The sequence below is a fragment of the Agelaius tricolor genome, unplaced genomic scaffold (genome assembly GCF_023055355.1).
Source record: "Agelaius tricolor isolate 1412-34295 unplaced genomic scaffold, bAgeTri1.0.p SCAF_5, whole genome shotgun sequence".
Lineage (NCBI taxonomy): Eukaryota > Metazoa > Chordata > Aves > Passeriformes > Icteridae > Agelaius > Agelaius tricolor.
In genome coordinates this window covers 10,900,997-10,914,847 of record NW_027269265.1, presented here as the reverse complement: position 1 = coordinate 10,914,847, position 13,851 = coordinate 10,900,997, and the positions used below count along the sequence as shown (strand labels likewise).

The window sequence follows — 13,851 nt, the reverse complement described above, 5'->3', positions numbered from 1 at the left end:
TCTCTGTACTGGGCAGACACAAGGGTCCATAGCTCACTAATGCACTCCTGCAGGTTTTGTGCCTACAGCATTTCAAATTTAAAACAACAACAAAAAACCTCACCAACTTTACTTTTGATACACAGTGTGAAATGAGGTGTGGTATTTAAAAAATGCAGTTATTTCTTATTCAGTATGTGTTTTTGGAAGACTCTTACAAGGTTAATAACAGTGACTGCAAAAAATCAAACACCTGCTATGCTTGGATGTGAACGGGTTGGCAGAGCAGATCTTTGACAATCTAAGCAGTAACAATTCTGGCATTGCTAGAGTCTGGGCAATTTTACTTCCCTGCTGTGAGATATGCACATGTGCTTATTACAGTGTAGCTAGAATATGTGTAATTTTATCTTCCTGACTTTCCAACCAGTCTGTTACTGAAAGGACACATGCTTTTAAGGCCATTGAGTTATTTTACTTTATTTACGTGCTCGTTATAAACAAATCCTTTATTAAAATAAAATTTACATCCTTCCTCTTTATTTTTTTAATAAAAAGCATGCCATAAAATTGAGAGTAAAATGAGTTTATGTTGGTCCTGTATTTGGTACAAAATTTTTTCATTCAGTGTTGATATGCTGCTGCATACACAAACACAGTAATTGTATGCTAGCAACTTCTGTTCCAGGGTTGTTTGAGGACAAGGAATTGGGAGTTAGTGGAGATAGAGCAGTAAAGATGTCTGCTCAGTATGCAAGAGTAGTTTGAAAAAACAAGTAGGATGCTTGAGTGAATTCAGTAAGAGCAAGAAAAGCATGACATTGTATTAAACACTATATGCCCTGATGTAGTTTAGATTACTTTTTTTTTTCCGCTGACTTATGAAAAGCATTACAAGTATTGAAGCTTCGAGGTACTTCAGATGCCCAGAAATATGATGAGACACAAAATGGTTGAAGAGCAGAAGCCAGTGAGATGATTTGAAATAACCATACAGAATATATAACATAATTGAACTTTTTCAGCCTTTTACATCGATTTGCACTGCTGCTAGCAGCCACAGCCTGTCAGTGAGTTGCTTCATGGAAGAATTCACGCAGCTTTTACCTGGTGCTTTTCGTCTTGGTGCTTTACAAGGGAGATAATTTTGACTGTTCCCATTTTATGTGACGAAAAGGAGCTAAAAAGGAACAGAATCACTAGGGTGGAAGGGGTCTTCAAGATCATCGAGTCCAACCCAGCCCTAACACTTGAACTAAACCATGGCATTGAGTGACACATCCAGTCTGTTTGAAACACGTCCAGGGATGGCAACTCCACCTCGAAGGAAGCAGCCGGCTCTGGTGGAAGGTGTTCCTCTCCATGGCAGGGCAGTGGAGCCAGATGAGCTTTGATCTCTTCCAACTCAATCCATTCTATGATTCTAAGAGGTTTACACTACAGCACTTGGCCAGTCAGAGCCAGAAGCAGCTGTAGAAACTCAGGTTTTCTGCACTCCAGTTTCTCGTCACAGCCTGCCCTGCTCCTGATTCTGCCCATTGTCCAAAAGGTCACAAGTTTAATAATTAGTTTACTAAGACAGCTACAAGACAGTATTTCAGATAGAGGAGGCAGCAAGCATCTGTAATGGTTGCTAAAACCAGAACAGACTTGAAGGACATGGACATAAATACTTTTTTACCCTAAAAGGATGCATAATTGACTATCAGAGAAAGTAAATTTTCATTAGGTATTGTTTGAAAAACAATAATTAAAGAGACAATATGCCTGTTTTCACAGATTGAGAAATGACAACAATTTTGGATCAGGTGCAGACTGAAAAAAAGGAATGAGTTTTGCCAACTTGAAAACCACTTTACAGTTGTCTGGAGACATTGTGGTGATTTTACTTCTTTGGGAATGCCAGATACTTTCCACTGAAAACTCAAATGTTCAAGTTTATTGAAATAATGTTGTATTTTCTCCTTATAATGAAGTATATCCACTTTTAATGGTTTTAGAATATATTGAATAATGAAAATGAAGTGCCTCATAAACGGAAATTTTTGTACTACAAAAATTCAGGTGAGCTAAAATAGTTTTTTTCTTTTCTTTTGTCTTCAGATCTTCTAGTCCAAAATGTACAGCGTGTCAAGAAAGCATAGTAAAAGATAAGGTATTGTTAAAATAATTTCTTATTCAAGAGTACTGAACTGTGTGGCATCCACAAGTTGTGTTACTGTTAGTGGTAATTATTTCATAAACCTAACAAGCTGCCTAGAAAAGTAGGTTTGTCATAAAACCTAAGCCATGCATTTTATAGAGGTAGGTGGCTCATTTTTCCTGTTAACCTCGTGGTAGAAAACACATCAGCTTCATCCCAAAAAGTCTAGACAGGTGTCACATCTTGTATTCATAGTTGGGAGCTGCAGCAGCACGTTGCACTTGTCCTCCCATCAATCAAGAGGATGATAAGAAATGTTCCATCTCCTGTAGATGCAGGGATGTGGCAGGTCTAGGTGAACACTGATTTGGCTTTAGACCAGTGGCTGCTGTTTCACTCCTCTCTTTTACAGTGTGGTGTCCAGTGAACCCCACTGGAATTAGGACAGTGGGGAGTTACAGTAATGATAAGGGATAAGATCCTTTTTTATAGGTGTAAGTTATTTCAGTGATACCCTCTTCACTGTTTTTCACATCAAAACTTTTGCTGCCTTTGAAACGTTGAAGGTAGAAAAATTTCTTGGCTTAGTACATGGTTTATGTGGTTGGACATTATTGCTAAAGTGTTCAGTAAATTATTTGTGCTAGCACTCTTTCTTACATAAATGAATACTTGTCTGTCACCATTTTGAAGAAAAGGTTGATGGGTATGTTAATATCTCTTGTTTTAATCCAAAACAGTTCTTTGAACAGTGCTCAGTGTAATTTAGTTTTGACATGGATGGACTCTTCAGGAGCTCAGACTCGTGATGCCTCATTTATTTGTTCTTTTAACTCTGACTTTCTGGCTCTCAATATACATAAATATGTACATTTATTGTGAAACTTCAAGTATCTTTAAAACAGGACAAGAAGGCCAATGTATGCTAAATACCTGTTAGACTGACTGTGCAAATCAGTGTTTTCCATGAAACTGGGCACCTCTCTTCCCACAGAATGCTCAAGTCCTAAATCACAGAAATGCTTTTAGATAGTCTTTGAAAAACTTTAAAGGTTGTCTTCTTCCTTTATCTTCAGTCAGCAAAGCTCTGCATACTGACCCTATGAATTACTTTGGAAGAGATACTGCAGCATAGCCAATTGATTATTTAAATGAGACTTGTTGATTCATTAAACTTCCCACACGCTTCTGAAAAGTAAATAGAAATCAGTGACCTGTGTCAGATGGGATCAGCTGAGAGTGATTGCAGTGTTCCCTTCTTCACTGATACTGGGGATAGGTTCATAGTCACTGTGGGCAGGTGGATTATAATTCTTGGTTAAGTGTTAGCATGCAGAACCATTCCATAATTACAGGAGTGCTGCAGTGTGCACATTATCACAGGAGTCTGTTTATCAGAAAAGCAGTCATAGGTTGGGCTTGCTTCTTGAGGTATTTCTTAATGGCTATTAAAGCAGTTGAAAAACAATTAGAAGGTTATCTCTGGTTTTAGATTTTAAAATAGCAGTAATGGTTTTCAATTCTTGTATCTGTCTAGTTCCTGCCTGTTGCAGTTTGGCTCCTTGAGAGTTCAGTTGTGTTATCCCTTATAGGGTAAAACTCAAGCCCCAACCTCTCTATTTTTAACTTCTTCCAGTTTTATTATGGACAAAAACCACTGAAAGTGCTTATAAACATTAAAATAGAGATAATTAAAGCCTACTTATCTGTGAAATAAAAAATCTCCTTCCCTCCAAAACCTTAGAAAATATCTGTAATTTTACCACTGAAGTGCAGGTAGGTATTCCAGCCATCCCATCTGGTAATTTTGGGACAACCATCCATGAAATGCTTCCTCTCCAAACTACTGTGCTTTAAGTCTCTTTTGTTCTGTGGTGGTGTGCCTAATACAGCAGCTCCCCAAACAATGGAGAGAGTTCTAGCTTGTGCAGGCCTAATATTGGCAAGCAAAAAAGGAAATTTGGTCCTTTCTTGTACCTTTCCCTTTATTGTATTTACAGTACAGCTGAAATAGTAGTAGAGTATCTGTCCAAATATGCTTTCATTGAGCTGCTTCACAGTAGAGGAACCTCAGTGTTGTGCACATTCTAGGAAAATAGAATAGCAGGATTTTATTTCTGGCACATAAAGCTAGAACTGAATGACTCTGCTGTAGCTGAACTGCATGGCTTCTACTTTATTTGGACTTGCATATCCTTGAGTGGTTTTCAGTTTCTAAAATAAAGTTATTTTTGATTTTTCAGGTATTTAAAGATAATTGTTGCAGGAGAGAACTACTTGCCCTTCAGATATACTGCAGAAATGAAAACAAGGGCTGTAAGGAACAGCTATCTTTGGGTCAATTACTGGTAGGTTAATCTAACAGTCATAAGCTTTCTTTTGAGTTAAAGAATGATGAAAAAATTCTTACAAATTAAGATGACAGCCAGTTTCTTAATTTATTTTCACTGGTGGTTAATGTGATTTAGAAATGTTACAATAGATTTAAATTGTTTTAAAACTCAGCTTTTTTATGAACTGTAAGGAATTATAAAAAATCATGTGATTGTCTGGCACTAAAGCTTGGAAATACAAATGTATGAACCGAATGAGCACTGGAAAGAGAAATAGAATAGTGAAGAATCTTAATGTGTACTTGACAAATGTGAGAAATTTGATTTCTATTTTAGTGTGTTTTATTTATCTTAATCCTCTCATGTGGTGTTTATGCATGAAATTAAACCTTTGGCTTCTCCAGAGTTGTGTAAAATAAGCTGTAGCTGTTTTGGTGAAGGCATGAGATAGCAGTAATTCAGTAATTCAACAGTTGTGTGGTGTGGCTGCACAGCAGTTTGCAGTGAGATGTGTAGATTCTTGCTTTGAGTGAGCAAGCTCAGGTACCTAAACAACTTAAAGCAGCATCTATGTTTATGTGGAATAATATACCTTTAAAAAGAGTGCTTACTTTTTCTTTAAATAGCCTGTGTAGCATTTTGTGCTGTGTTAGAATGCTTTTGGTGTAGGAGTAGCTCATGTACATCTGTAATGCAGTGAAATCAGCTGTCCAGGTAAAGGGACTGTACAGTCAGAAATGTATTCCTCAGTAGATTTGTCAGTGTATGCTCTTGTGTGATGCAGTTCACAAAATAACTCTCCTTACTTTGGTTCTGAAGTTATTTAATGTTGGATGTCTTCAAAGGACGGAAGACATGCACAAAACTTAATTGGATTGACTTTTTTTTTTAAATCTTTCAGATGCATTTGAGGACTGATTGTCAGTTTGAAGAACTCCCATGTCCTCGTGCTGATTGCAAAGAAAAAATACTGAGAAAAGATTTGCCAGACCATGTAGAGAAGACCTGTAAATACCGGGAGACAACCTGTAAATACTGTAAAAGCCAAGTCCCAATGATTATGTTGCAGGTGCAGTATTTTCTTGTGTATATACAAGATTCCCTACATTAATGTAGTAATAACAACTCTTCTTGTCCTTCTCTGTAGCTGGCAAAAGAGTTTTGGCCCCTCAGCCAGAATTAATAATTCAAAAAAGAAAATAGGCTGACTTTCAAAACATGTCTTTTTCCTGGAAAAAAAAAGTGCATTGAATAGGAAATATTTTCTTTATTCTGATGTTCAGATACTGCATTTTAAAAAGTTCAGATCCACTGCCTGATATTGATACTGAAGTTAATTTTGCTATGCTTTTTAGATTTTTTTACAATTTAGATAATAAATGCAACTACTATAATGACAATCAAATATTGTGCAAGAAAAGCATAAGAATTGCAATTGACTGGAAAAATAGCATCTTCTATGTAATCTGTCTTGGGTGCTGTGTGATCTGTTATGGGAGAAAGGGAAGAATGCAAAACCAATTCTGTCCTATGAGAGGAAAGGAAGAATGGAAAAGCAAATTGTACCTTGGCATAACCAGCAGTGGTACATGACAGGCCTAGGATGAGTTACTGCTGTTCTTGGCATCAGAGTAGCTTGTGTGATAGGCAGCATATTGAGGGTTAGAATTGCAGAGCAGAGGTTGAGAAAGTCATGCTTACATTCATTACACATAGAATTTTAACCTGACTGTGTTTATGTTATTTCACATGGAAAGATATTATGCTGAATCTATCTTGGTATGATTTTAATATTCTTTTTAAAATTCTGTCTACTTAGTTTCTGTAGTTTGATGGTTTTGGATCTCACACCTTCTTACTACAGTAAGAGTGATGAAATTTTATTCTCATTTTTGTTCTTGTGTGTTGTTTGTTAGGTGAAGTCTGACAATGATGAGAAATGTCCTTTGCTTGGAGATGTTGTTACAAAAAGGCATAGGTAGAAATTTGCCAAGTTCTGGTTTAGATTTGGCTCTGTTATTTGAGTGCACACTAGCAGGGGCTGGTAGTTCAATAACTGTGCCTTACCTAGAATAAGGTGGCTGAGACATGAAAATACACAAAAAAAAATAAGGTCTGCCCTATTTATTTATCTATTTATTCTTGTACATTCTGATACAGAGGTGAAGTGTATTTAGGTAGATTAGGGATTTTATTCTCCCAGAATTATGGTTAAGTGGGGATTGGCATGAGGAAAAAGTGACATTAAAAAATGTATGGTGTCTTAACAGACAGAATCAGTGAGTTTTAACTATGTTCTGCAAACTGGATTGGCTGATATTTTTGGGGCTTTTTCCTAGATTTTTAAAAGTTCAGTGGTTATAGAAATGCAGATGGGCTTCTTTGTTGTGTCCTGATAAAATGTTGTCTCACTATACTTTAGTAATAAGAATCAGAAGCTTAATGACACTGTGTGTTTGAATCTTAGAATCACAGAATGGTTTGGCTTGGAAGGGACCTTAAAGATCATTCTTGTTCCAACTCTTCTGCTGTGGGCAGGGAGAGCTTCCACTTAACCAAGTTGCTCAAAATCACATCCAACATGGCCTTGAATGCTTCCAGGGATTAAGCATTCACTATTTCTCTGGACAATCTGTTCCAGTGCCTCACCACACTCACAGTCTAGAACTTCCTTATATCTAATTTAAATCTGCCCACTATCAGCTTAAAGCTCTTCTCGCTTATCCTATCTCTACATGCCTCTGTAAAAAAAGTCCCTCTCTGGCTTTCTGTAGGCCCCTTAAGGTACTGTAAGGTTTCTTTTGACTTCTCATTTGAGTTTTGTCACCCCATTGACAAAACTGGATTTTAGAGATGAGCTTGAGTTCATCTCTGGGTTCTGTAGCCTAGAATTTTCTCTAATATAATAATGACTGAAGCTGGCCTCAGTGACTTGAACTGAAAACGGAGGTAGGGGGAGCAGACTGAGAAAAAAGGTATGCAAATGGAAACAAAAAATTTTACTGGAGAACATGTGGTTCATGTCTTCATAGAATCCCGTGACTGGTGGGGTAGGAAATCCCCGTGGCTGGAGGCAGACTCCAACAAGTTAGCAATGTTAGTAGAAAGCTTTTTTAGATTGCATTTGTCTTGCCTGCATGCTCACTTGGTGACTTTGCCTCCTAATGTCCTTTGTTCAAACCATCTAAAAATTTAGGGTTTCTTTTTGTGACAAACCTACCTTTTCCATCCTCTGCCTCCTGACAGATAAAGATTGTGCATTGTTAAAATGGAAATCAGTAGTATGAAATGCTCCTGGATTACTGTATTTTTCTGTGTATAATCCACAAAGCTGCTTGGAATTGCTTGTCCTGTAACATAGATACTTAGACAGCAGTAGTATGACAGGGGTCTGGAAAGACAGCACTGTTTCAGGCCTGGGCTCCTCCCTGAAACCCTGGGCTCTGCCCTGTGGTCTGAAACACAGCTGAGCTGACTGGGGTAATGTTGGGGATGACCTTTGCTCCCTGTCACTGCTCTGGAGCCAGACATGTTCCTAATGTGGCACTGGCTCTTCTGAGAGCTGTGTTAATATCCTGCCCTGCCCTCACCTGTGCTGGGAGCCCTGCATGTGCTGTCACCTGTGGTTTGTGCTGGATTTGGTGTTTGGCTTTACGTGCTCAACTGGGTGGATTGAGACTAGGAGGGAGAGAGTTCTGCCACTGGGCTGGGGTTACTCTGGTATCTCCTGAAGTTCCTGGAAAGGCTTGCCATGGCTTCAGTGGGTGGACACTGGGATGTGGAGCAAGGAGGAAACCAGGAGAGAATGCTGAGAAGTTCCATATTGCCTTCTTATCATGATCCAAAGACTCAGTGTCACAGCCTTTGTCAGATGGTTTGGGTAGGTTAGGGAGCAGGGCTAGGGAATTAAAATTAGAGAATGAACATTAGAAGGGAGTAATACTTGTCTGGGTTTGTAGTTGATAAATAAATAAGGATGTGTGTAGGACATTAGGCTCCTGAAGCCACGTGGTTGTGTGAGATGTCTCCCTTCAGCACAATTCCAGGTGTGTTCAGGATGAGAGGCCCAGGTCCAGCTCTTGACTCTGAGCAGGAGTGGTGCTTTGGAGCTCCTCTGTCAGAAGAGCATTGCTGTCACCCTGGCAGGCTGCTCTGAGGAGAGGAGCTGGCACTGCTCCTGCCTGGGTACCCTGGTGGGGATGGACTGAAGGTGGCTCAGGAGCTGTCCCAGCTCTCTGGCTGAGCTGAGGGTTCCCTGGTCCCTGTCACTGGGACTGTGCCACAGCCCAAGTGAGTGAGTGTGAATGGGGAGCATGGCAGGGTAGGTGGCTCAGGACAGCATCTGATGGCCTGCTCTAAAAGGAGAAGATACACAACTTCAGACAGTGCCAGATTTATGCCAGAATTCTGACCAAGGCCTTGCACATCTTGGAGATCAGATCTCCTTTACTTCTCGGTTTTGTTTCAAAAAATAGACCTGGTTACTGGACAAAAAGGGCATGCTATTTGTTCTTCCCTTTCTAATAAGCTTGTAAATCTAGAGCTTTGTTTCCTTTGCTTTTCTTAAGTACCAGAAATGAAGCAGTGTGTTTCAAGTTGAATGGGACGTGTCACTTGACGAGAAACAGATTTTTCATTTTGTTGAGAGAATGAAGAGGAAATGAAAATTCAGTTTTCTTGGGCCTGACTTTCTTCCCTCACTGGGGTGGTAGCATTTGACAGCTAGGCTGAGATACCTGTCATCTGGGTTCAGGTTAAAATCCCTTCCCAGCATCATGATGTATAACAGTGAATCTTAATATCAGGTATTTGGGAATCAAAATTAGAAAAGAATTGGAAGGGACTATCCATACACAGGAAAGATAATCTCTAAGAGTGGGCAGTGTACATTTCTGATGAACTTTTCCATGCAGTATATGCCCTCACTAGAAAGGACATCTAGACTGGTTCTGCTTTCTCTTAAAGATGTCCAATTTTGTGAGTAATTGTTGGGGATTAAAACTTGACTTTGACTGCTGTTTCATTGTATGTAGTAAAACCTATAAAATGGTAAACAAATTGATTTGCTTTGCATGGGAGAACATGAGGAAACCCTTGGTTTTGCTTCAGCATATCAACACCTAAAAAAGTATAAGTATAAAATTATGTTTGAGCAATTGCAGTTCTGTAACTGTGCAACTGGGAATAACATTGAAAAAATCTTGTGGGATTTTTAATTATTGTAGGATGCTTTTCTTTGCAGGTAAGTCCTCCCTTAATTAAAGAGTAAGGTCTGATTTGTGGTTTGTTTGCTTTTTTCCTCTGTAGAAACATGAAGATACAGACTGCCCATGTGTCATGGTTTCATGTCCTCATAAATGTAGTGTTAAAACACTCATGAGGAGCGAGGTAAGAAGTCATGCCCAGTGTTGTGCTGAAAAATTAAATAATGTCTTTAGTAAGATCTCGCAAGAATTTTGCCAGAAGCCATTTCCTTGTTAAAATGTGAGATCTAAGGAAAAGCTTTTTCTACCACACAGTTAAGTGTGATAACACTCAAATATTTTAAATGATTTCTTGAAAAACCTATTTAAAAGAAACAGTTTCTTAATTTTGAGTCATTATTACACTTGGCTTGTCCAAGATGAGCGCATGTCCTTCTTGCTTTTGTTTTTACTAGCTCTCCCCCTGCCCTTCCCTTGTTTCAGCACCACAGAGCAGCATCTTGGGGTTGTTAGCTTATATTAAAATAAAAATGCACAATTAAAATTCAGTCCACATTGACAAGAGTTAGTAAAGACTACAAAAATCGTACAGATGTGTAATTTCATGGAAAAACTTAAATTGCTATTAAATCTATTAAATTTTAGGGGGAAAATAGTAACTGATACTTAGAGAAATGGTGTAAGATTAAGGTTGAGTACAACACTCCAACAGCAGATGCAACAATGCATAAAAGTTTCTTCTGATGTGTAGAAGCTTCCAATAATACATAGATTAAAAAAATTTAAGCCTGGCTTTGAAGAGATCCATGTTCTTGTACATGAAAAGATAAAAGTAGCATCTGTCAAAATTGAGGTACTTAATTTTTCCCTTAAAGTAGAACTTGCCAAGGATAGAGAAGAACTTACTGAAGTCTTCATCACTCAGTAAGCCTCTTTTAAGGAAAGTGAAGTTTCTGATCTGAGGATGAGCTTTTCTCTTTCCTCTGCTACTTACTTCCCGAGCTGGATTCATACCATTTTTTAGTTGCACTTGTAAATTATTAATTGTGGCAGAGTGCAGAAGGCACATAAGACTCCTGCCAAAGTTTAATGCAGTCTTTTCCTCCAAGATAATGAAATACAAAATATATGATAGATATTGTATTTATTAAGAGAAATTGAGCTGTTAAGAAAAGAGAAAATACTTACACTGGCCAACCCTACCAGTGCTTACTGCCAAGATTAGCTCCTGCTTCTGGGGCACTTTGGCTTATTCTTAAAGCCTGACTTGAGCAGTTACTTTCAGAAGAGGTGTGTCTGAGTGCTTGTGAGGGCTGCACCGTTAAAGGCTGAGTTGTTACACACAGAGTCAGAATGGGGTTTGAAACCATGGGTAGGAACAGAACTTTAAACAGCCCTTTGCCCTGCATCATCTGTTGCTGTATGTTGCTTAATTTTTTTTTTCTAATACTGTGAAAATCTATGTATTTCTTGGTTGCATGATTAGGGACAAGAAGTCTAATTCAGAAAATGGGAAAATGCCTGCCTAACAGTTTGAGAAAATTCTGTAGTGTACAAGTGGATATCTTACTGTAGAATAAAAGGCAATTTTCATGTTTAATTCATAACTCCTTGGCAGACTTCTGGTTTTCAGAAGTTGAAAAACATGGCGTTCTTGTAAAACCTGTTGGACCACATGTCCCTTTCTTAATTCTTTTTTTTCCTCCACTACATGTCTTTTGAAATGATACTGTGAATTTCTCCAGGTAGTGTTTAGAATGCAGTAGTTGTGAATCGGAGATGAGTGACTGATGGCATGTCAATATGAGATTTTACAGACTCTCTTGTCTGTTCCAGTGCTACACATTGAGAGCAGTGTTGATTCACCACTTCTTCCCAGGGAGGTGGATGAGCTGAGTCACGTGGGGCTTAAGGTGTGGGAATTTCAGATGAGATTCTGCAGCCCAAAAGAGTGATGCCAGCTGAGGAGCCAGGCTCTGGCTCCTGTCTGCTTTGTGGGAAATACAAACTGCAGACTCTGTTTTTGAAAGGAGAGTGTTTGTTAGGCTGTCCTTTCCAAAAATGTCTCTCTGCTCCAACTTTTAGGCAGTTTGCATCCAGCTGCTGCCATCTGTGCTGCTGCTGTCCATGTATATGTATATGCTTCTGTGAATTGGTTTACTTTTAAATCAAAAGTAGTCTGTGCTTGTAATAATCCAAGATATTGGACTAAATCTCAATCTGTGAAAAATGCAGGCATTTTACTGATCAGTTTTAATCCTGTGTACTGCATTTTTAAAAAGTTACTTAACTACCTATTCTAAAACTCTTTGTCTGTTTCATGCAGTACTTGTTTAGTCTTTTTTGTGTAATTTAACTGTTAAATTTAGGCATGGAGAATTGCATGTTATGTTTTGAAAAGTTGGTTCCTCGTGAAATTAGGATTAGAAAAAATGTACTTTACTACAGTGAAACTGATCTTAAGACTTGCTCACAGCACCAGTAAAAAAAAAAAAAATCACTTTTTGAGAAAAGATGAGCCATTCACTAAAGTCAAATGAAATCAAACAATTATAGAGTATGTTCTTTCTGTTTGTTTTGGTTTTTTTTTAAATTGGGTTGCCCATTGAAATAGTCTTTGGTAGAAGTTTCACTGTATATTAAATGTATCACACTGTATACTGTATTGGCATGTGTGTGTGGTTTACATATGTGTATATACAGAATTAGCACTTGAGACCAGACTGGAGAAAATATACACATGTGTGTTGTATGTTCTGCAAATGGCACACAATACAAACCTGATAACCTCTGCCCTTTATGTTATCATGCAAAAGTCTTTTTGCCAAAACTCACATTTTTTTCCTATTGCAGTTGAATGCACATTTGTCAGAATGTATTAATGCCCCAAGTACCTGTAGTTTTAAGCGTTATGGCTGCACTTTTCAGGTCAGTATATAACAATTATACTTCCCAATTGATGAAAGTCTGCAAATAGAACCTAATTCTTTGACATGAAAGTTCTGGGCTTCTCTAGTTTCAGTTAAGAAAATCATCCAGTTGCACCAAGTGATTATACAGGAGATGTTTGATTTTGCATTTTAAAATAATCAACATGAAAAGCCCACACATTCCTGCAGTGGTTTGTGAGTTCAGTTGTTAGGTGTATCTTGTTGAAATAGGAATATGAACCATTTGAAGAACTTGTTAACTTAGGATAAGAGGAAAGTCTCTTTAGTTCTTCAGAGAATAGACTAGTAACTTCAGTTGTTTCTATGAAAGCATTTTCTTGAACCAAGTATGTTTATATTTTCTCTCATTTGTGTGTCTTAATATTTTTAATTGAGGTTACATGTAGGTTAGCACACTTAAAACATGTATTTTTATGTGCATTAATATGTCTGTGTGCACACAGGTGTATAATCAAAGCATGAAATTTATTTTTTAAAAAAAGTTTTAGGTTTTAATCCTGGCAATCCCTGCAATATTAAAAAAATAAAGTAAAACCTGAGAGTTTAGTTCCAGTAGTATTATTCCAGTTTCTTCCAATATTCTGCTTCCCTTACCATAAATCCTGGGGAATTGGATGCTTATGCAATGAAAATATTAGTCAGGACATTTCAGAAACTGCTGACAGGAAAAAATGGCATTTATCTGATAGAATGATTCCTTTGTTAGCCCATGGCTGTTTTAAAGGACAAGGACTCACTGAGGAGCAACACATCTCTATAGATGATGTCCTGCAGGTATTTCCAGGTTCTTAAATAGTGAGCATTCATCTTTTTAAGTGTTACCAGTAATGCTCTTAGAGGTAGAAGTGATCGATGCTGTAAGCCTGCCCACTGTTATGTTGTACGTATTGCCATTCATTTTATGTATGTATATGTGTGCATATATGTACATATATCCACATATATATTTTTAGTACCTTATATAGAGTACATACCTTGAGGATCATTGAAACCCTTTCAGTTGCTTTGCAGCACTATCTACCATCAAAGTTAATATTCTCTGCATTGCAAAGCACTTACTGAAGTAGGTGTAAGCAGCACAATACAAATGAAGTAAGTAATGTGGTCTGCATCTTATGTACTCTGTATATAATCTATGTGTGTTCTGTAAACTATATAGTGATTATTTGTAACAGCACTTATAGGTTGTGCAGAGGCAGCATATCTGAGTATCACAGAACAATCATGGTAACATCTTAACG

General features: G+C 37.9%; 1 protein-coding gene across 8 annotated transcripts in view; it reads left to right on the top strand.

The window, feature by feature from the left end:
* The window catches only part of TRAF3 (TNF receptor associated factor 3), a 69,894-nt gene that overhangs the window by 36,815 nt on the left and 19,228 nt on the right, over nucleotides 1–13,851 (top strand). For 5 of the 8 annotated variants that reach the window (XM_071426406.1, XM_071426405.1, XM_071426404.1 and 2 more), the window contains 5 exons: nucleotides 2,083–2,134; nucleotides 4,366–4,470; nucleotides 5,357–5,524; nucleotides 9,763–9,843; nucleotides 12,513–12,587. In XM_071426406.1, coding sequence (XP_071282507.1) covers nucleotides 2,083–2,134; nucleotides 4,366–4,470; nucleotides 5,357–5,524; nucleotides 9,763–9,843; nucleotides 12,513–12,587 — 481 coding nt within the window. The remainder of the gene's footprint in view (nucleotides 1–2,082; nucleotides 2,135–4,365; nucleotides 4,471–5,356; nucleotides 5,525–9,762; nucleotides 9,844–12,512; nucleotides 12,588–13,851) is intronic. The other 3 variants (XM_071426411.1, XM_071426409.1, XM_071426408.1) reach the window with 1 other exon arrangement.